The sequence below is a fragment of the Myiozetetes cayanensis genome, unplaced genomic scaffold (assembly GCF_022539395.1).
Source record: "Myiozetetes cayanensis isolate MyiCay16 unplaced genomic scaffold, myiCay2020 scf2-11, whole genome shotgun sequence".
Lineage (NCBI taxonomy): Eukaryota > Metazoa > Chordata > Aves > Passeriformes > Tyrannidae > Myiozetetes > Myiozetetes cayanensis.
In genome coordinates this window covers 70,237,222-70,259,603 of record NW_026087411.1, presented here as the reverse complement: position 1 = coordinate 70,259,603, position 22,382 = coordinate 70,237,222, and the positions used below count along the sequence as shown (strand labels likewise).

Here is a 22,382-nt window from a genome sequence, read left to right as displayed (position 1 = left end):
TGCGAAATGTTCTGCCAGTGTATGCTGAGAAGTGTGCCGGTTGTTAAAGAGCGCTCATAGATTTCCCCTTCCTGCTAAGCAGCTGATGTTGCAGCTTCTTGTGTTCAATACTCATTTCACCTTTCTTCAATGCCAGTGATTCCCCATCAGGTTTCCAAACTGAGAGAAACGAACAATGGAGATATGTGAAGCAGTCTAATTCTGGAAGGAATGCTACTGTAAGGAGACAGAACACATGTAATTAGGATAATGAGATTAATAATATTAGTAGCAATTTAACGATTAATATGTTAACAATGCAAGTGAGACAAATGTTTGTTCCATCTTGTTCCCCACAAAAAAAGTCACTAAGTTGCATTTCACAGCATGAATGGTGAAGATGCTTGTAATAAACTGACACAAACATTAATTACGTAGTTAGATGTAATTAATTTAAATTGTAATTCTATTCCTGGAACTCACACTCTGAGTATGAATAGAGGATTCCTCAGCTTCTTTTCTCTCTGACCAACCTATTGCTAATGAAGAGATGATGATGGCTACCACCACAGTGCTCTTCCTGCTACTAGTACTGGGAAACAGTGACGGATTTTCCTGTCTACTGGCCTCAATCTTATGTTAGGCTGAACATCTGTCACCACCCCAGTGGTTATCTTGCTGGCTCTGGTCTTTGTCTAAGCTTAACTTCACTTATGATTGTGTGAAGGGCAAGCAGGTGCTTTCTTTGCTTTAGAGTATCTTTAGGCACAGATGGAAAAAGTGCACTAAGAACAAAAGAGGTCAAAACTATTCATGCACTTTACAGAGCTGATGCCCAATGCAAAGTGGTCTGGTTGCAGGCAAGAGAACTGGGTCTTGAATTTTGATGCAATCAGGTACAGAATAGAAAATTATGTGAAGTTTTTCAGAGAGCAGCAATATTCAACAGAGGAAGAACGTGCTTAAAGTGTTTATTTAGAGCTGGTTGTTTGCCTGAGGCGTTTGTACTTTCATGTAGTGGTAGGAATAAGAGCACCTGTTTTCTCCAAGCCTTGCTGCCTCCTGCTGCAATGTACACTGGTGACCAAGACAAAGACCTCTACATCTTAGTCAAACAAGGGGGAATTTCTGGAGCTTTGCACAGTGGATGAAAGAACAAAGGCCACATTTCTACAGGTTTCTCCAGACTTTTCTTAGACAGGGACATCCTTTCAACTCCTCCCTAAACTGAGATAGGTAAGTCCCTGTGCTGGGGACAGAAGAGGCAAGCACTTGATTTACAGCCTGAGAGTGGAGAAGCATGAGGAGTACTTTGTTCTTTGAATACTGAAAAAGCCCACCAGGCTGCTTCAAGCCCAACCCTTGACTGGAGGACCCAGGATCACTCATTGTGCAGAGGTGTGATTTTGACAGCTCCCAGCTCTTTAGCCTTGGTACCAGCTTTGCAGAGGAATGTCATAGCTGTATCTTTTTTTCTTTCCTGTGGAAACAATGGCTCCATCTTTGAGGAAAATGAGACAGACCTATGGCAGCAGACCTATTGTATGGGCCATCAGCTGGGCTTCATCAGGCCCAGCAACACAATGGGTGACACATTTGGGGTGACACTGAGTAGACCATTGAACTGGATGGAAACATTAAAGAAGGCCAGAGCTGTAAGCAAGGTTATTGGCTAGGTATATGCAATATATATCGGTGAGCAGGAGCTATATAAAGGGCAAGCACATAAGAGTCTGGAATAAACACATGGAAATTTTAAAAAGTTGACAGTGCCTCCCTGAAATGGTAGGGGTGGCATGTAAATACTCATGCATACACCTGAGGAGACAACAGTGCTCTCTGGAAGCTTGCAGGAGTCTGGTCAAGCCTTAAAGGATGCTTTTCAAGACAGGAGCTGAGAGTGAGAAGTAGAAAAGAGAATCATAGAATCATTAAGATTAGAAAGACCTTTAAAATCATCAAGCTCCTTTTACTAGTGGAAGCATCCTCATTTTTTAAGTCTATCTTTAGGAGTTAGTATTGGGTTTGTTTTTTTTCTGTAATAACAGTGCACAGAGTTGAAAACAAAGGTGCAGTCTGATAAACCCTGAGGACTGAACTAAACTGCTGGGAATGGTTTGAAGTGAATTCCTGTAGACTCAGAAACTTGGCCAAGGATCTACCCACAACTGCTCTGCATGGAAGATGGTAGTGAAAGGAACTGGCAAGACAGAGGTGTTTTTCAGCACGTTTCATCTTATTGTGACAGAAAGGAAAAACTCAGAATGGGACTTCTCAAATCCCAAGGCAAGTTGGGAAGATAAATTACAGTCAGTTGCCTCCAATTGCCTGAAAAGATCTGTGTGCTCTGAACTTTCTTATGAGTTTGAACAGATAGTTTCCTGGTTTTATACATGATATATGTTACTGGAATCCCTCCAAATGACAGAGGGTTGCAGTGGGCAGTAGAGAACATAGGCATGCCACTGTGATTTAGGAATGACTTTCTGGCAGCGTTGGGAGCAAGCTCAGAGGTGTTTGGATTAGGTCCCATTTGTCAGTGAGAGCCTGGTATCCCCCATGGTCATGACTTCTTATTTAAAAAAGAGTGGAAATCCTGGAAAAGGAGGGCTACATCACTTGGACTATATCAGCCTTTTACTCTGTGAAATGTCTTTGAAAGTAAAATTTTTCATCAAAAAAGGTGTCAGGAGACGAGGGAGATACTGTACCTGGTATTAGACAAAAAGGCAGTGTCAGTATTGCGACCTCAGTCCCTGACTTCCAGCTGGGCTGTTGGGAATTGTAACAAATGCTTCCCACCACCAGCCAGGTTTTGCTTTTTTCCTGCTTATATCTGCCACTATCCAACCTTTTATTGCAGCCATTCATCATTGGCAGAAAGACTGGGAGATGATATTAAGGTTGTAGGATGTGTCATTTGTATTAAAGCTTCCCCTCCCTTTCTTTTCACCCTCTCTTTGCCTGTTCTCCTGCCTACACTCCATTCCTATTGAGATTTACCCCCCTCTCCAGACCAGTCATCCCTTGGCCCAGCTCATAAATGATTGCTTTAATAATATTACAGCCCCTCCATTTTCATGTGTGAATGGCACAAGTGACATGTCGCCTGTAACCGGAGCAGGAAGAGATTTCTATTTTCACCCTTTAAAAGGCCACAGAAAATACAGAGAATAGGATCCTGCCTGTCTTGTGCTGACCCCAGACAAGCATTTATTGCTGTGCGGTAGTGTCAGACACCGCCCATTTGAGGGAAAGCTTTACCAGCCAGAGCTGGTCATTGTTTTTCCTTCTCTGCATTTATTCAAGGTGCAGAACTGTTTATATGCCACAGAGATGGGAACTGAAGAAAAACCGTAGATGTAGAATTTACCAGCTGTTTAAGTCTCATTGTTACCTTCTGTATCGATCAAATCTGTTGGCTCTTAATTGGATATTGACTGTTGTGAGGCAAATAAGGCAAGCTGTCGGAGAGGGGAGGGATGGCGTGCGGGGTTTATCTTAATGGTATGTTGATCATGACTAGTCTATAAAAGCCAGTGGGAGAGGAGTTCATTAAACCAGCCTGCAATTGCTTTAGAAAAATATGCTCTGAGTCAAGATGATTAATCCTATATGTGACACTGCAATGAGAGAAAATCCGCATTGTTGCTGTGGTATTAACAACACCAAAGCTTGAAAGAAGCAGATGCATTGAAACAAATTCACTGGGGACAGTGATTTGTTCGGTCTGTGAGCCTTAGCTAACCTTAACCAACATTTGAGGGGCTTTTTTTCTGGTTTGTTTTGGGTTTTTTTCTCTTTTTATTTTTTCCTCCTCCTAGGTGTCGTGTTTTGTTTTTGTATCTCCGTGCTTCTCTGGCCAGGCTCATTGGAAATGTGTGCTTGCCCTGTGCCCAAGTCTTTCATCTGAGCTGGGGAATCCTTGTAGAAATGGCAGCAGTGAAAAGGGATAATTGAACTACCTGACAAAGAAACGCATAAAATACTTTGGAAAACTCTTTTATTTCATAAATTATAATAATCAGGGAATGTGAAGAGAGAGGGAAAGCTTGTCAACCACAATGGCGTGAGCTACCAATTGCAAAAATGGAAGCTATCAGGAAGTCTGTAGTATATTTTAATTTCTTTCCTGGCCATATTTTAGGCTGGGTATTGACTATGTTGCAATAACTGTCAGGCACAGTCCATAAGTGTCTCTGGATCAGGCTTGTCATTAATCAGGAGGGAGAATACTAGAATAGGTTCACTTTTATGAAGGTCCCACGTAGCTGTGACTTGTTGAAAAACCATTCAAGGAGGCAATAAACAAAGTTTATTTCAAATTATCTCGATGTTATATGTTTGTTATCATATTTATTTTTTGACAATTCTGAACTGGCTGTTAAAAATTTATGATATGGTTAAGGGTTTGTACAGTTTGAAAAAGTAGCTTTAAGGCAGCCACCTGAGACTTCTCATATATTACCGTGCCATGAACTGTCAGGGAAAGGGTAGCACAGTCATGTGGAAGGCAGGAAAGCTGCAGAAACTGCCTGGTTATTTGCTGATAGAGGAAGGAAAAGGCCTGTAAGTCTGAAATGCAATGGGAATAAGAGATTGAATGCAGAGTTTTCACTTGAGAGCATTAGGTAGTTCCCTGCTTGAGCAACTGGATCAAGGCTGTACCACCTTCTCCTGCTTGTGAGCCTGAGTCATTTAACATCTCAATCCTTTTACTTCTCTTCCTATAAAAATTAGAAGAGTGATCCAGGGCGGTAGAGACTGCTATTTTTCTTCAGTTGCTCTTTCTATATATATGGGGAAACTGAAGGTGATCACCAGTTTTTCTCTAGGTATTTTATGATTGTGGTAGAAAGGGCTATAAATTTACAGCATTGCAAACAGTTTAAAAAGAAAATCCTGATTTTTTGCCTGGAAGAATGAGAAGTCCAGCAGGGTTCTATAGAGTATATGAAACAAAACTAGGGAAAAGGGAGAAAAAGGCTTATAGAATCCAGAAAGCTGAATCCCTTTTTTTTTGGTTTAAGTTTTAAATGCAATAGGATAGAAATTATTACTTTAGCAGGCACTAGAATAGTACTGTTATTAGTATTTTTTTTATTCACTTCTAATGTTCCTTACATTATAATTGCATTTTAAAATAAACTGTGTATAATTTTATACCATGAGATTCTGAGTGAAAAATTAGTCCATAAAGGTGGACGAGTCAGAGCCATAGCCTGTGGAAGACAGGCATTTAAAAAAACCAAAAACCCAACCAACCAACCAAACAAAAAAACCCCAAAAAAACACCCCACACAAAAATCCTTAGATAACTGTTTTTCAGAATTGCAGGCACATTTGTTTGGATTTTTTAGTGTGCTTCAGTTATGCAAGAAAATGAACGTGACAGTCCTCAGTTGCTTTGACAAGTATAATTTCAGAAACATTGCCCTATCATTCCACAGATTGGCACCTTCTCCTTCTTTGTTGTAATGCATTTATTCTGGGTTGGCTTTTCTCAGCAAAACTGCCTGTTTGCCAGGAGATTTTACATGTTTCAGAAAGGGACAGTGAGGTGGTGTGGGTTGGGTTTAGTTAGAACAGGAGGTTTGATCTGGTGACTTTATTTTTGAGGTCAATAAGTATTTCTTCCACTAGCACAATGGAGAAGTTTGCAGGATATTCAGAATCGTGTCTTTTCTCTGGGCTTAATCACAGTAGCCAGATCGTTGGCTCCTGAAGTCATTTCCACGCCAAACCTTCTCTTAAATATATGGAGTTGAGATTTTTTTTAAGTCCAGTTGGTATTAGTGGTTTAGTGTTCAGATTTTGTATTAGCTTTTGAAACAGCAACTAAAATTTGAACAAAGGTTGGAGTTTGGATCTAGATTCATCACTGTCTGTAATGGGCGGGTCACAATAAGGCATGAGCAGCAGTGAACAAGAGATATGACAATGATAGGGACCCTTGCCTTGTTGAGGATGCCTGCAGGGAATTGAACCTCGGGCTCTGCTTAGGAACTGCACCTTTGCAGGGACACCTTTTGCTCCTTCTTGGGGACCATGTAGCTTCACTCTGTGAAAGGGACTCCACAGTTATGGAGTCTGTACTGTAATATATAGGAGCCAGGAGCAGCTGAGTGCCAAGGAGAGATTTCATGGAAGTCTATGGATAGATCACAGTCAACAAAATGGCACAAACCTGTTGCCAGAAGTGCACCCTCTTCTCAGGACCTGGGGAGAGCTGCACATGCAGTCCCAAGGTTTGGCTTGTCACGGTGATATTGTTCTGCTGGTTTCTATCCACTGATGACTGCTTCCAGCATAAAGAAGATCTCCGTTCCTAACTTACATAGTGGGTGGAGATGTGCACGTGTGTGTTGGTACATGTGTTTGTGTGAGTATTAGAGTGGCATGTTTGGCGAGAGTAGAGGAGGTAGCAAGTCAGCCAAAGCCATTCTGGTTTTTCTCTGCATACTTAATAAAGAAGTTGTAAGAGGGCATATTCCTAATTTCTTTTTAACTTTGTAGATCACCTCCTGTAGACAGATTGTCTCGCGGACCACTTCCCCTCCCCTTGGTGATCAAATAACATTCCTGTGGTGACTACAGCAGTTGCTTACATGGAAAAATAACATTAGGAAAGTATTTAATGTATTTTTAGCTGTCTTTAAATGCATTTTAGCAGCTGGAAACAAGAGGAGTTAGTAGCACATGACCTGCAAGCTCTCCGTAGACCGCCACCAAGTGTGCAGGGAGGCACTGCTGGTAAAGAGACTCCAGGCTGGAAAATGTTGGGTAGGGTGGTCACCTGTAACCTGGGCCAGTCACAAGAGGACAGGCAAAAGGGAGAACTTCAACTTTCTTGGAATGTAAGTTGTAATGATGTGATAAGCAACCAGTGTGATTTTAGGTCCTTTCTTTTCACTGATCTGATTCTTGGGAGATTTTATGAAACATTGTTTTGACATGTTTCAAAATGCCTGGGACTTTTTCAAAAAGCTCGAGAAGATTTTAGAGGCTTGGAGTGGCGAAATATTACAAGTGTAGAGATTAGTGAATAGAATGCAGCTAGAGAGGGGAAAAGCTAATAAATATGACTTATTGCATCACTCTGTGATTCAAGAAAATCCTAAAATTCTTGTGAAGAGCAAATCTGTCATCAAACATTAGTGGGAGCTATCCCCAAGGGGAGACTTTCCCTGAGCTGAGAGTTCATTCATTCCTGTAACTACATGATTGCTGAACCAGGGGACGTCCTCTCTGGACCATCTTCCCTGGCCCTGCTCTATTCCTAGCGCAGAACCACCAGGCAGCACCCTGATGTTAGGCTCCCCCACCACCCAGCCCACAGCAAGTATGTTCATGTTTCTGGGAAGAATACCAGCAGGTGGAAGTTTAGTATTATTTTTGCTGTTGCTGGTATAGTGAATGTAGAGAGCATGATAATTGATTATCTGGGACAACAGAAATGCACAGGAACTAAAATTTCAAGGATTAGGGTCTCCCCGAGGATTTCCCTCGAGTTTCAGTGAAGGGAGAGATAACCTTTGTGGTGGAAACGGAAACACAGCTTCCAGTTCCCATCTGCAGCCAGCCTTGAGAGACAGCAGTATTAAGGGTGATGTGAACTTCCTCTGTTCATCGCTGTAGGACAGGAGCCTTGACGCAGTTATCTGCACTTCTGTAGCAACGCTATTCAACTCCTTGCAGCTTATTTTTTTGTCCTACCAGAGACACTCAACTGATGCCTGCCTTTAGCGTGTCTGGGGGTAACGGTCTCATGTTTCATCTGTTTTAAAGGACATTTATGGAAAGTAGGTGGCAATTTTATCCTGAGTAAGCAGGCTAATATTCTGTCACTCTGCGTTACTCAAGTGACTGTAGCTCTTAGAAAATAGATGTTAGGTGTTTTTGGTTAAGTGGCATTAAAGTTTTGTGGACTAAGCAGAAGGATTTCATTGCACATGCATTGTCCCATTTTAGTGGAAGCTTTGCATTAACAAGTTCCATCTTAATAAATTATTTGGTTCAACCTGCCTTGTGACTTATCCTATCATGAGATCTTGCCCTTAATATTAAAATGTAAGCACAGATTTCCTCTCCCAAGGCTAAAGCTACATAAAAAGACTTACACTGGAGCTCCGAAATCCTCTGTCTGGATCAAGATAATTTTTCTCTGAGAATAAGGAGAAAAAAATATCCACACACTTTGGAGAGAAGGAAATTCTGCTGTAGATTGTTCTTCCTCTGTTGTGTTAAAAAAAGGAATCTTGACTGAATATATAGTTTGTTTCCAAACTATTGGCATCTTTCACAAATGTAGGCTGGCTGGCTTATGGACAAATAGCACAGTTTCTGTAGCCAAAGATAGTTGTCATCATGCACTTATTAATGAGTACACATATCTCTGAACATCAAATGCTGTCCTATTTTCAGAGGTCCTTTCAGATCCTGTTTTCTGTTCTTTTTTTTTTTTTTTATTTTTTTTTTTCCCCTTAACCTCCTGCCATTTTCTTTCAAAGCTCAGTGGTGGAAAGCAGAGAAGAAAGGGACCTAGGAAAGGAGATGTTCTCATCTGTCCAGCTTCCCCACATCAGGAGCTACTCAGTGCATGTCATTCTTGGCAGATGTTTGGCTAATCTGCTCTTAAGAGAATCCAGTGATGGGGCTCTGACAGTCTCCTTAGGCAATCTGCCCTGGCACTTTGCTATACCTGTCATTAAGAAGGGTTTCCTGATATCTAACCTGCAATTAAAGGCCATGATTTCCCTTGCAACCCATCATCAGGCGGACCTTACAGCCGAACCAGCTCCACCAAGTCAGCTGCGGTTTCCTCACTAGATCTTCCTTGCCCACACTGCTTCTTGGGCAACGTGCTCTGCTCTGGCTGTAGTAGCTGAGGTGGTCTGTGTGCTGCTGCTTTTGTAAATGTCCAGCCTGGTGTCCCAGGGGCTGGCAATGGGCAGGTTTCCCTCTCAGATCCCATGCAGCTGAGAGGAAGGCGGCTGCCTGTCAGTAGCGGGTATTGAATTAGGAGATTCAGTAAATCCCAGGAGAGGCACTGCCACAGTGAAGTTGCAGCAGTTTTGCACTGATAAAACTAGCAGCACTAACCATGGCTCCAGGCCTCAAAACATGAGCTAAAGCCTTTTTTGTCCTGGAACAAAATGTGCTGTGAGAGCAGTTGTACTACCTATTACATATATGCAATCAATCACATCTAGCAGTTTGGACATACATTTTTTGATAAGAGCATTTCTATAATGATTTTAGCAGTTTTAAAGCGTTTTAAAAAATAAGAGTGATCACAGATTTGGCTTGGGTTTTTTTGCAGTTGCTTCCTTTTAAACAATAGCATCCCATGGCAGCCAAGCCTGATGGCAAAGCTGTAGATGCCAGCCTACTGTGAATGAACTCGAGATGCTGGGGAACTGAGGCAGTCATGACTGAGAGTGGGTCAGTGTAGGCACAGGCATATCACAATATAACAATTGCAAGATAAACTCCAAGCCAGTTCTTTAATACGTGTAGAACGGTGCTGAACATTGTAGAAGTGTTTTCTTCTGCAAATTGTTTACAACTGGAAGATGGTAGTAATGAATTAATGTAAAGCAACTGAAGAATTTTCCCTGGCTGCTCAGAATAGGTGTTTTTGCAATGGAAACTAGCTAGATAAATTAGGTGTATTTCTACTGCCTGAGTAAATTATAGCAGTATGTAGCTAAAGAGGTTTTGAGACTAGGAAATTTTAGTGACATCCAAAATAAATAAAGTAGTGTTTGGATCAGTAGGAACAGAGGCATGTTGCCATGAGCAGGGTTGAATAACCTTTGTGTAACTGGCAATTTTGGTAAGCAGGTCAAAGTCAGTGGGGTTTGTCTCTGTGTTTTGACACATGCGCTACAAACACCCTGATACCCATTTCATTTTACAAGGTGTGTGCATGCACCAAGATAATGCTCCAGAGGGTCACTGGCAGGGTACAGTGTGCCAGCCGTCACACACACAGTGTCTAGCATGGTGCCAAGATAGAATTTCAGGGGTCTGGGAGCACCAACAGCATGTGGAGCCCTACACAACACCTGTGCCCCACCAATATCTCCCTAGCTGTCCATCACCAAGCATCCCATTGGCATCTGTGATCCCGAGCTGACTGGTCTGTTTCTATTTGGGCAAGGCGTTTTTAAGGCATTCATCCCCCAGTTGTCTTCTACATGACCTGAAAAAACTTCAGTGAGTTATCCATATTCCTTTATGGAGGAAAGGAAAGGACAAAGTTTGTTTTCAAAATGAGAATTTGGGTTTTTTTTAATATAAAACACAGTCAGATTTAGTCTTTGTATTCCACACAGCATGGAGGTAGATTTATTGTGTAAGAGAGGTTTCAGTTTCAAATGAATAATTAGAAGAACACATTTAAACCTTTGTCAATATAAAAGTGATTTCGGGTGCTCAGGAATCCTCTGCCTCTTTCTTGTGGTTTTAAAGAAAAATTTTAAACATTTTCTAACCTGCAGCTATTGAGGGCAGTGAGAGAAAATACCTATAAACTGCTAGGAAACATACAGAAATAAACTGATAAAGTGTCCCACTTCCTGCTTCTTGTAGTAATCGTCAGTTATAGGTGCTTCTCAAAATACACTTTTCGACAAATTTTGCACTGCCAAAAATGGTATTTTCTGTTGGGCAAACTGTGTTCATGCCCCATGGCTGACAAGCAGAGGCCTGAGTCAAAGCCTGCTGGAGTCAAGGGGCTTTCACTGAGGTGCAGACCCTTCATGTTTTCTTAAAAATCAACAGTGCTGTTAGCCCATGTCTCCCCTTTCCCACCCCGTCTCCTCGGGGAGAGGCAGAAGCCTGTTTGAAGACAAACAAATCACAGAGCCTACAAGGTGTAAATATCCTTCATAAATGCCAACACTGAAAAGCCTGGGCGCCGGGTGTGTGACACACGACGACAGGCAGTTCACGCTGAGCGAGGGGCGAACAATATGCCAGCGCTGCCACAACCACCGAGGTGTGCCTGGATTGCACCTGGGCATCCCTGGACTCCCTGCCCCTCCCTCCCTCCCCCCGGGGACACACATATGGGATAGCAGGAGGAATGGGGGAGCAGTACTACCTGCTCCTGACCCCGTTGCCTCTGCCTTCTCCCCTTGCCCCTGATCTGGTCACGCTGCCTTTGCCCTCCTCCTCTCCCCCAGCTTCTTTGGGCAGGGGCTGATTTAAATAGGTTGGCAGGGAGCCAGGAGCTCATCATTTTAATGCAGTGTAAAATAGAATGTGCATAATTATATGCAAGCCATATGTGAGGGAGACAGCTCAGCTGTGAATTTAGGGAGGCTGTGAGAGGGAGAGAGCGAACAGTCAGGAATCAGATGAGATGGAGCGGAACGGAGTGCAAGTGTCACTCAAATGAACAGTGTAATGAGCGTATTGCTGACACTCCTCCTTTCACCTGCTTCTCCCTTTTGCTTTAACTCAAAAGCAGAAAACGCTCTGGATGAGAAGGGAAAAATACTATTTGCAAGCAGGATTGCTAATGGGCTCTGGTAATGTCTCCATTTGAACTTCAACTTTCTTAATAACAGTGTAGTTCCAAATAACCAGTAACTTTTAATGCATCTTTGTCATTAAATATTTTGATCGCATGGGACTGAAGGATCATTGTTCTCTCTAAATGATTGCTCCTTTCAAAGCTTCACTTAAACACGGAGGGGGAATCAATTTATTTATAATAGTGTTACATGTAAATTATGAGTATGAAAACTTTTTTTTTTTGGCCTTGCTGTTAAACTGAAAATACAAGTACATTATCTAAGGATCGCTTAAGCATGTCAAAAAGTTTAAACGAGTACATATGTAATGTAATCCTGAAAAATGCAATGGAGTAAATTGAAACCCTGAATTACTCACAGTTTTCAGCTCAAATATTTCATTTTGGGTTTGTCTCTTGTTGTTTTAATTATTACACCACAATGAATTTGCATGTTCAACCTAAGCTATGTAAGAAAACAGCATCCCAACTTCTCATATCTAAAAGGTGTACTGAGTATTTAAAGAAACTTTTTAATAATGTTGTATTTTGGGATTCCCGTATGTTTTAATTATCTGAGCTGTTATGCTTTTAGCTATTTTTTTCCTTCCATTATTTGTAAGTCCCTAAATAGGCCATTATATTTCCCTTCAGGCTAGAGATGAAGATGGACATGCTGAAAATTTTCCCCAGCAGCACTATGCTAAGGAAACTCCAAGACTTGCCTTCAAGAATAACTGCGAACTACTTGTAAGAATAACATACTTACAACAAGTCTAGATTGTTACTTTAGCACAGTGAAAACCGTTTTTTTATAAAGGCTTTTGTTCATTATGACATACATTATGAAATATGATAGGTTCTTTTTTTTTTTCTGTTTAGCATTCTAATGCTAGTTCTGCTATCCGTAAACAGTTTAAAATCTCAAATTGCTTGAAAAATCTCATATATTTGATGTCAGCACGTGAATGGCCTTGTCATACTACCTTGTCTTGCACTGGTAAATCAGGGAGAGCCATGCAGGGAGTGGCTGATGATGCACGAAAAGCCCCTCCTCCCCCCTGAGCTCCCCCAAAACTCACTCTCCCATCCACCTTTTAGCTTTGTCTTGTTTTTGGGTGGCAGTGCTGCATTTTGTTCTGCTGGCAGGCAGTCCTCCCTTTAGCGCTCACCTATTTCACCCCTTCATAGCTGCATGCCATCCAGAGCATCCTCGCCTCTCCATTCCTCTCCTCTCTATTCCTCTCCACTCCTCTTCTCTGCTGTGGGGAAAGAGTGAAAGCTGGGAAAGCTTACATACAGGGAGCCTGGAGTATTTACAAGCCATAAGAGAGATGATATCAGCTGTGAAAGAATCTCTGTTCCAAGGCAGGGTTAATTTGCTGTTCATTTTAGCATTTGCAGCTAGGCAAGATTAAAAGCAAGCAGGAATGCCTATTATATTTCTGTTAAATGAATCTTTTGGGACCTAATGTTCTTGATTAGCTTGTGAAAATGAGTGCTCCATGATGAGTTTTTCTGTTTGCCTAAAGTAAACAGAGGATGAATTGTAATACATTTAAAAGAGATTCATGCGTGGCTTTTGAAAAGGGAGTTTCAGATAAGTAGATAGATCTCTCCCTTGCATTTACCTTTCTTCTGGTCTGTACTTAAGTAAAATCTATCATTTGGCTAAATGGAAGTATTTGTGGAGAGTCGGGACACAAGGCTAGACTTTGAAACAACAACACCTTTTTTTTTTTCTCATTGTAACTACATAAGAGGCCGGTGGCAGTGGAGGAGCATGCTGTGTTTTATCTGCATTAAAGCCCGTACCTGCCTCCCCCATAGAGGATGCAGGGACAAATGCTAATCTTGGTGTCCCAGGTGCAACAGCCACTGAAAGTTGAGCTCATGAGCTGACCTAACCTGGTGCTGAAGTTGGCCCCCAGGTTCAGTCAGCTGATCAGAGAAGGCCACACCTGGGGCAGCAGCCGAGGGATGGTGGCCAATCCCTGCTCCCAGCACTGGCCAAACGGCAAAGCATCTTGACCACACCTGCATTAGTGGGCCCACAGGCTCTCCTACCCCACAAGTGTCCCCTGTGCTGAGCCAAGCCCTGGTTAGGTAAAGACAATGCTTTTTAGAGCCACAGGTGTCACTCAGAAGGGTCAGTTTGTCCAGCCAAAAACAATGTGACCCGTAAAATCTGGCCCTGATTCCTCTTAAGCCCTTTGCAAAGTTCCTGGTGATTCCAGAAGAAGCAGTGTGACATCCTAAGGGGAGAAAACATAGAAAAGGGGAGACAAACATAGAAAGTGATTCCCTGATGTACTCATAACTCTTGTGCCAGATAAATGAAACTTTCTTCAAGGCCATGCTTAATTACTGCATTTGACGCTGGTCAAATCAGGCCCGATGAACCTAGAGCTGGGAGACAACTTAATATAAAATAAGTAATGTATTATTTCCATTGAAAATCTGCCTTGTTTTTAGTGCAAGCAATCAATGAACGAATTAACCCACTTTATGCTGTTAAAATCAAGCATTCTTTTAATGCCCAGTTGCTTATTCCTCTATTAATACACATTTAACTTTTTGCTATATTATACTCTCCCTGTACCTGGCAAAAGGTCAAGTCATCAAAGTTAATCTTTCACATGATTTTTTGGACAAGTGTCCGTTCTTGTTTAAGGAAGCAATAAAAGCAATTTGTTATAGTTTTATTTTTCCTGTGCTATTGGAAACGAAATTGGCAGGGGTCTAATGTGTACTCAATTTGTGTGTGAAAAAGAAATAGTAGACAATGAATAAGTACCTCTACCATCCTTAAAGGTATAGTGTATTTTAGGAACTTGCAGTGAAAATGTGATGTTGAGCGTAAGTTGGGGTGGTGGAGGAACTAATGTTATTTGTTGAAGTTGCTATGAGTTTCACCGAGAGGTAGTGGTATTCCTTCTATGGTTTTACTTTTTGGGAAGCGATGCTATATTAAAATGTGCTCAAGTGTAAAGCAAATTTCACCAGAACTGGCCGTGAAAACACCATCTTTCTTTTAAAGACTAGTCAGTATTCCTGGGGAGAGGAGAACAGAAAGCACATGAAAGAAAGGAGTGGGGACACCTGACCCTCTAAAAAAATACTTTACCAATGGTGAAAACTTACCCAGAATCTAACAGCACAGGCTAGATGCTGCTAGATGCTAAGTGAAAACCTGAGATTTTTTAAATGAAAGAGAAAGTGAAACTTGTTTATGCTTTTGAGAATCAGGAAATCCTTGGAGTTTTCTGAGTGCAGTTGAGAGTAAGAAGTGTAATAGCCTGTCAGGTGAAATTGAAGGCTTTGGCTCAGAAGTGCTTTCTTTGCTTTAGGGTTCAGCTGCCATTTTCCAGTGAGGTTTGTTTCAGCAAGTGCAGGCTCTTCTGTTTGGGAAATGCTCATGCTGATAGAGTGCTGCCAGGCAGGATCCAGTGGCTGAGTTGCTGCTGCTGGGTCTGCATGCCAGGGCTCTCCCGCCAGAGTCAGGCTACACTGACTGAATCTTAACATCCCAGGTCACAGGCACATAGAGCCAACTTTAGCTCCTCAATACTTGGAGAGATTTTAAAGTATAGTAACACTGATTATTAAAAAAGTAACATAGAGTATTACAAAAGCAACATAGAGTATTACAAATTGTATGCTTTCTTAATTTCTTACTCCTCAGAAGAGGAGATAATTTGGGTGGTGAGGTACAACTCAGCTAATCTATTTGTTTGGGTTTTTTTCTTTTTCCAAAGAGAACAAGTTTGAGAGAAAATAAGAGGAAGAAAGGTATAATTTAGGCAGAAGAAGCCCCTGAAGTACTTACAGTAGTTCTGCTCCGTAAGAAGAACAGTGATAATTAAGTATTTTGGTTGATATAGAAAACCATTGTGCAGTTACAGGATTAGGGTAGGGTATTTATTTACTGTGGTAAATCCAGATATGTTGTGCCCTGGCATTTGTTGTAGGGCACAAAACCCAAAGTGGTTAAGAGACTCCAATCAATGAGCACATCAAATTTTCCTTTTTGTACTTTTCAGTATTTTTGAGAAACATGTTTTGTTAAGCTTAGCTATCCATGTTAAATATTGGGAACTACATAAAAGTAATCTATTTTTTAAGGAGCCAGGTCAGCACTCTCTTGGCCAGCCATGCATTCTTCTCCCATAGATGCTGCCTCAGGATTTGAATTTCTTTTTCCATGAGTGGCTGGAAGCTTTTCTTTCAGGCACGTCTCTTTGTTTCCAGAAGGAAAAGGCAGAATTTAGTCCCCGTTGTAAGCTGATTGTCAAGGACCAGTACAGTCCAGCTAATTGTGGATGTGGGGAGAAAGATGGGATTAACTGTGGAGAAAGGGGAGGCTGGAGTGAAAAGGCCAGAGAGAAGGCCACAGCCTCAGCTCTAGCCGGATGAAATTCCTGAGCCATTGCCTAGAGAAAGGAAAAATCCATTTGGCATCTACCCAGGTTAGTCAGGGTAGGAAGAGTCATGCTTGGTTGCCTTTTAACAAAAGTGGGAAAGAAAATCCTACAGTTTGTCCTTCCTCCCCCCATTTACTCAGAATATCGAGTCGAGGTTTCAGATTGGCATACTGCTGTATGAGGTAAGGAGGGTTTGACGGGTTAAGGAAATTAAACACCAGGTTGCTTTCCAGATCATTTGTTTGTGGAGATGATGTGAGTACCACCCACTGCTATGGGATTATATGTAAAGCAAACAAATAACCAAACAAAACATACATAAACACCCTGGAAAAAAATTCTTTTCCAGTCCCACATCCAGTGATGACCCATGGTTTTTCTGCAATCATGATCTTTTCCCCTTTGAAATCAAAAAGTCTCCTGGTAGTTCTACTCTGAAAGTATACATTTGTGAGTGCAGTGTGCAATGAATTATGAGTTAGTCCTGGTGCTTGGAAGCTATTATGTAAAAGACACAAAATAAAACAAGCTTGCTATTGGATTTAAAGCAAACTCACCTACATCCAGTTACCTTTAATCATTGACAAAAAGAGGCAGAGAAAGCTCTGAAAACACCTCTACAACTGAAACATGAAATGCAAAATGTTCTCCTAAGAGCAGAAGGCCTCTGGGGAGGCTATGGCAAAGCTGAGATGAGCCAAACCTACAGCTAATGCTTTTCTTGAAGTTGCGTTGCTCTGCTCTGCTGTTCCAGCACTAGAGGCATGGTCAGAAAAAAAAGGCACATGTGGGGCATCCAGACAGGGGCAGCAAGGATGCAGGGCAGGTTAGCTTCAGAACTGTGGTACTGGAATGTGGGAAAGATTCCATATCTGCTACACTGATATTAAAAAGCACTGAAAATATTTGCCATGAGATGAGGCAAATAGGTTTTGCAGTTCTAGTCAAGTTAAATGTAAACAGGCATATTGGTATCCCTTGAAGACCATGAGAGTTTTGGTTTCAGAAAATGAGGCTTGAATTCTTTTTTGTAAGGTAACTGACCTGCTTTCTGTTCCCCAGGATCAAACCCTGTTAGTGCTTAAAGAATAAAGCTTAAAGCAATAAAAGAAAATACCTCTCAGTTCATTTATAATCAATGTCTTCAAAGGAGGACTGAATTAGGGAGAGACAGCTTTGCTCATCCTCTCTTGCCTTTCCACCCTTTTTGTTTCCCATGATGTCTCCTTATTCCTAGAAGAGCGGAGAGTGAAAGCAAATGCACTTCTGCTTGTGCTCTCCCTGGCTCTTCCTTCACCCTGTTAGCTGTAAAGTGGCAGAGGGAGAAGAAGAGCACTTCCTTCATCCTAGCCGTGACCTGGGGATGCGCAGAGCTTTTGGCCAGAAAGCTGGAGTGAGAATGTCACCCAACAGCTCTGAGGGACGTAGGGTCACATCTAGCCTTTCAGGTACTAATCTTGTGGTCAAGAAGTGATTTTGCCACCTCAGAGAGGCAGGAGGGTAGAGGGGGAAGAGACCTGTGATACCTTGCAGAGTTCCAGATCATAGAGCTATCAAGCCTGATGAGAGTTTAAAACTTCCACAGCTGTGCTTAAAGCAGTTTCAGCATCAGTCAGTATTTGCTGCATCTCGCTGCTGGTGGTATTTTTTCGTGTTTTTCTGATGGATTTCATCAGTTCCTTGCTCAGTTTGCTGCCACAGTCAGTTGCACTGTGGCATGTGCAGCGATTCAAGCAGATGAGTGTGCAAAACCCGTAACAGCCATCGGAGAGGCCGCCGTTGGCTTCAGGAACTTTGGACTGGGCACAGAGAGCTGTCAGAATGGCGGTTATGGCCCTGGAACAAAAATATGGAGAAAAGCAATTGTAGCAGTGAATTGATACTGATGTTCTTAAAACCTCAGTAATCTTGGCCACATGAAATTCAGCCTTTCTTGTGACTGAAATAACAGTGACGCTTAGGTCATATGGTAGACTAATCGCCTGTAACGTTTCATTTTCAAAAGCTAAATTGTCCATGAGCTATAGCAAAATATTTTAAAAAGAACATCCCCAAGACCCCACTGAAAAACTTGCATTCTGTTTCTTTTCAACCAAGGGCAACAAACCAGGCAAAATTATTCCATAGGTTTTTTTTGTCCTTAATTGCTGCCAGGCTGAATGAAGGGCTATGTGGTGTTCATCTTATGCACGTTCCTAAAGACTCTTAAGTCCATGGGCTTCAGTGAATGCACTGGAAAAATGCAGCACTCAGCCCACGGGCAGATTTGCAGTCCTGGGGGGAGAGGGAAGCCCTCACACCTGTCTCCAGCTGACCCTCTCTGCCTGCTGCCTGCCGGCACAGGTAGGCACCCTTGGGGCACTGGATTCCTTGGCATCTGTGCCCTGATCAGCATCTCGCTGGGATAACACAGGAACACAGAGCTGCAGCCTGCCAGCTGCCCCATGATATGCTCTCCAAGAAAGTGGTAGTCTCTATGCCTGTCTGCGCAGATCTGTTTACTAGTTTAGAACAAACGCAGCCACTGTCTTGCCTGGCACCCAGGCTGTGTCTTACTCTGCTTTTTAATGATAAGTTTTTCTGTCCCATGATGGAAGTGAAGGCCGTTGCTCATGTTATGGCAGGATGGGCTGGGCCTGGGAGGTTTGGGTCCTGTTCCTGGGGCCGCAGGAGAAAATCTTAGGAGCCTTGAGAGATTTTCTTGGTCTTTTGGGCCTTCCTTTCTCTTTCGCCCATCCTGGACCACCATGCTGCTAAAGTAATATGCTTTTTTTTCTTGGCGGAGACCATGTGTAGGACTCCACAACCTCTGATCCAGTGAAATCAATAGGATCCCTCCTGTTAACTTTAGGTGGGCTCTGACTGATACCCTGTGTTCTGTAGACACAAAGAAAGACAAATGACTGCTTTGAGATATCTTCCTCCTCTGTGACCAAAAATTGCAGTAGGCCAGCTAACAGCTAATTTAAAGGTATACAACATGATCTTTATTAATAATATCTAAGCTGAAGGCTGCAATCAGAGACCAGTTGTAGGGACTAATAGGAAACAAAACCTTGCCATAGCAAGCCTGAGATAGCAGCTCTACCAGAAATAAGACCCAAACCTCACTCCTTCATGCTTGGGATTAGCAAGGGACCATGACCTATAGCATTATGGAGGGTGAGGGATTCCCCATGCCTCTCACAGAGGTGGGCAGGGGACTGCCATTCACCCTTGAGAGCAGCAAGGAGTGTAAGTCTCTGCCAGTCCCCAGGGATGCATTAAGTATAAAGTATAAAATGCACAGGAGCATGGGAAGCAGGAACAGGGAAGGGAAGGAAGGTAATAAAAGGAACAAAGCTCCCCCATGGCCTGGGATGCAGCTTCCTGCACAAGCAGGCTGGTCCCACCAGTAGCTGTACATAATCCCCACCTTTTCGGTCCAATGAACCGAATTAAGAAAGATGATTCAGGGACCTAAAGAGATGGAATAAAAGGTGTGACAGTGAGAGGGGAAGGCAGCGTGGGAAGACGGACAATGGGAATGGAACAGATTTGGGAAAGACCATGGCTACAGACGGTGGGTGTTTGGCCCCCTGGAGCCAAGAGTGAGTCATATCCCTGTATCCCACTGTAGCCAGCTACAAATAGCAAGCAACTTTGCCCCAGTGACTCTAATTTAGCATTTTCCCTCATACCAACACAGGAGCATTATTTTAGGATGTGGCACTTGACACTTTGTGAGCACAAGCCTGCCTTTCCTCAGAAGGAGGCATGTTTTTCAATTTTTAGTATCACCACTATTATTTTGAAAGAGAAGCAGAATGCATTTGTTAAAAACGAAAATAATTAAAATCCCATTACAGCTCTGAATCTGTCATCTTCCTTCCCAGAACAAGCATTAAAATTTTCATTAATAAATCTGCAATTACTGGTGACCTCTGAATAATTTCTCCAACCTTAATTTCTCCTCACTGCAATGCTGTGTTGTATTACTCTACTTTTACTCTCTGCTTTCCATACTTGATGTGTTTACTGAAGTTATAATTTTCATATTAAACATGTTCTCATTGAAAAATTTGGGGTTTTTTCAGTATTAAAAAAACTGCCACAATCTTTTTATTGACTGTAAATTTAAACATGTAAAAAGTTAAGAAACTGTTAGATGAAAATGCATTTTTTAGCAGGCTACTTCTTAATAATGATTTCAATAAATTTTAAAGTTAAATAGCCTGGAAAAAAAACTGTCAGCCAAGCCATCCCCCCCACCAAACCTCTATAAATTCTAAAAGACAAAAAAAAAGATTTGTATCTTTTGGAAAGAAAACCAGTTGTGAATCATGCTTTTGCTTTATGAAACTGGCATTCATAACCAATTTAAATAAAATTCAGACAGTTTTTATAGAATGTTAAAGAATAAAGATTTGCCTTGTTCCAAAGGAAGTGAAGTGCGGTGAAATAAAATTCATCGGATTTCCTTCCATATAAATTGGAAATAAAATTTCCAAAGCCATCACCCAAAGCTATAAATATTTTCTTCTTGGATTCTATGCAGAAGATGCAGATGACTCAGTAGGGCTTGTGAGGCACCTGGAAGGAGCCATCCTTTGCAATGCATCTCACCACCACCCTACCTGCAGCACGGGGTCAGACCATAAAACTGTTTTTGGTCCCCTGGTGCTCCGGTTCTTTTGCACCTTTGACCCTGTCTCTCAGTCATGCAAATTGTTAATTAGAATGGGTTTTGTCAGGTCTGAAAAGATGCCTACACGAACTAGCGTGACTTTCTGTAACAGTGCAGTTGGCTCATGCCTCATCTTGCTGCATGCCTTGTCTTCCCCTCTGAAAAGGAAAAGGGTTCGAAGGCTTTGGCCCCCTGTGGAACCCACATACAGCAGTAAAAGAGTGGGCTTTTGAAAATCAGGAGCCGGAGCTCCTTTTATTTCTCCGAGTTAAGATCCAGCCCTTGAGAAGGTTGGGAAAAGCTTGGCCACCATTCAGCTGGACTGCAGGGAGGTTCAGAGGTGCTCTGGGATATTGACTGTGCGACTCCATCTCTTTGGGAATCCCTAGAACTCTTCAGGACTTCCAGGAATGACATCCTAAGAAGGCAGATTAGTGCCACACAGTTATCTGAAAGCACACCAAAGAAGATTGAATGCAAGGGGCACATATCTCACTGCTCACTGTCTGTAGCAGACACTTTTTTACATCTCAGCAGTGACGTGTATTATATTGCTTTTGGGATGAGAAGAAAACCCCCAAATATAAATCCTTCATTTTATTATAAAAGTTAATACCAATAATTACTTAAAACCTAATGAATTTCAGTTCTCACTTAATTGCTTTTGAGTAGTTCACTTAACTTATTAAAAAGAAGCAAGGACATGTTCATTTAACAAGCAGCATCAGCCTTGGCCTAGCATCTGCCTACATTCTCTTTTCAATTAATCAATTATAGTCCAATGGTGTGTAATTACACATTAAGAAAGTTATTGGATATCACAGCATGGCTGTCCCAGGGGGCTCATGAATACACTAATATAACACACCTGTAATGACCTGTTCTCAGATCTGCAAATTGCTCCCATTTCTCTCTCTCTCTCTCTCTCTCTCTCATTGCTAAATGAAGATGAGAGCAATTACCATTAACTTTTTGAGTCAGATCTAGTCAATGAGAGAGAAAAAAGATCGCTACCAGCATTCATAATAAATCTGTCTGTTGGTACTTAGTATTTTAATTGTACCAGGCATTGAGCTGAAGGCAGTAAATGTGCATGGGGATTGTACAGGGTTGTGGAGATTCTGGGTTTATTCTGTCCTGACTACATGCTTCACCTATAGAAGAGAGAAATAGGCAAGCAGGAAAATCTCATCAGATCACATCCAGGTGCACTTTTCCTGGCGTGGTGCAAATCAAACCAAACTCTGGAACTGATCCCTATGCAGTGCCTCTAAGTCTTTGCATAGCAACTAAGCCATGTTGCTGTTGTGTTGAGGTTTTTTTCGAACACGAGAAAGAACAAAATTTACTATGTAATGGCAGAAAGGCTTTGGTTGTACAAGAGGGTACAGTCACCAATGCTCTCTTATGAATGCATAACAAATGAAACCAAGGAGAGACTCTTAATTTGCATAATGAAGCCTGACAGATTCTAGATTGGTGATTTACTCAAATAAAGGGTCCAAAAATGCTCCATGGAAGTGAGCTTTTCATGGCTCCATAAGTGAAATGGGGGACGATATCTGTCAGCATTTTTATAAATGTTGTATTGCACAGTGTGATTTCTATGTACTGTTGTCTCTCACCCTGGGAAGAATTGTATGCTTCCCTACATGAAGTTTTCTGATTCCTGCTTTTATTTGCAGACTAGGATCTTTCAGGTGGGTGTACATGCAGATCAGTGCACAGCAGTATCTTGAGCACAGCTTTTTGCTCAGAGTAATCTGAAATGTTCCTGTGCTGTACACCT

The 22,382-nt window shown here is 42.0% G+C and overlaps 1 protein-coding gene across 1 annotated transcript in view; it reads left to right on the top strand.

Moving 5' to 3' along the window:
* SOBP (sine oculis binding protein homolog) overlaps window positions 1-22,382 on the top strand; it is a 115,070-nt gene that overhangs the window by 52,244 nt on the left and 40,444 nt on the right. The window contains 1 exon segment of the mRNA XM_050316347.1: window positions 12,158-12,253. Coding sequence (XP_050172304.1) covers window positions 12,158-12,253 — 96 coding nt within the window.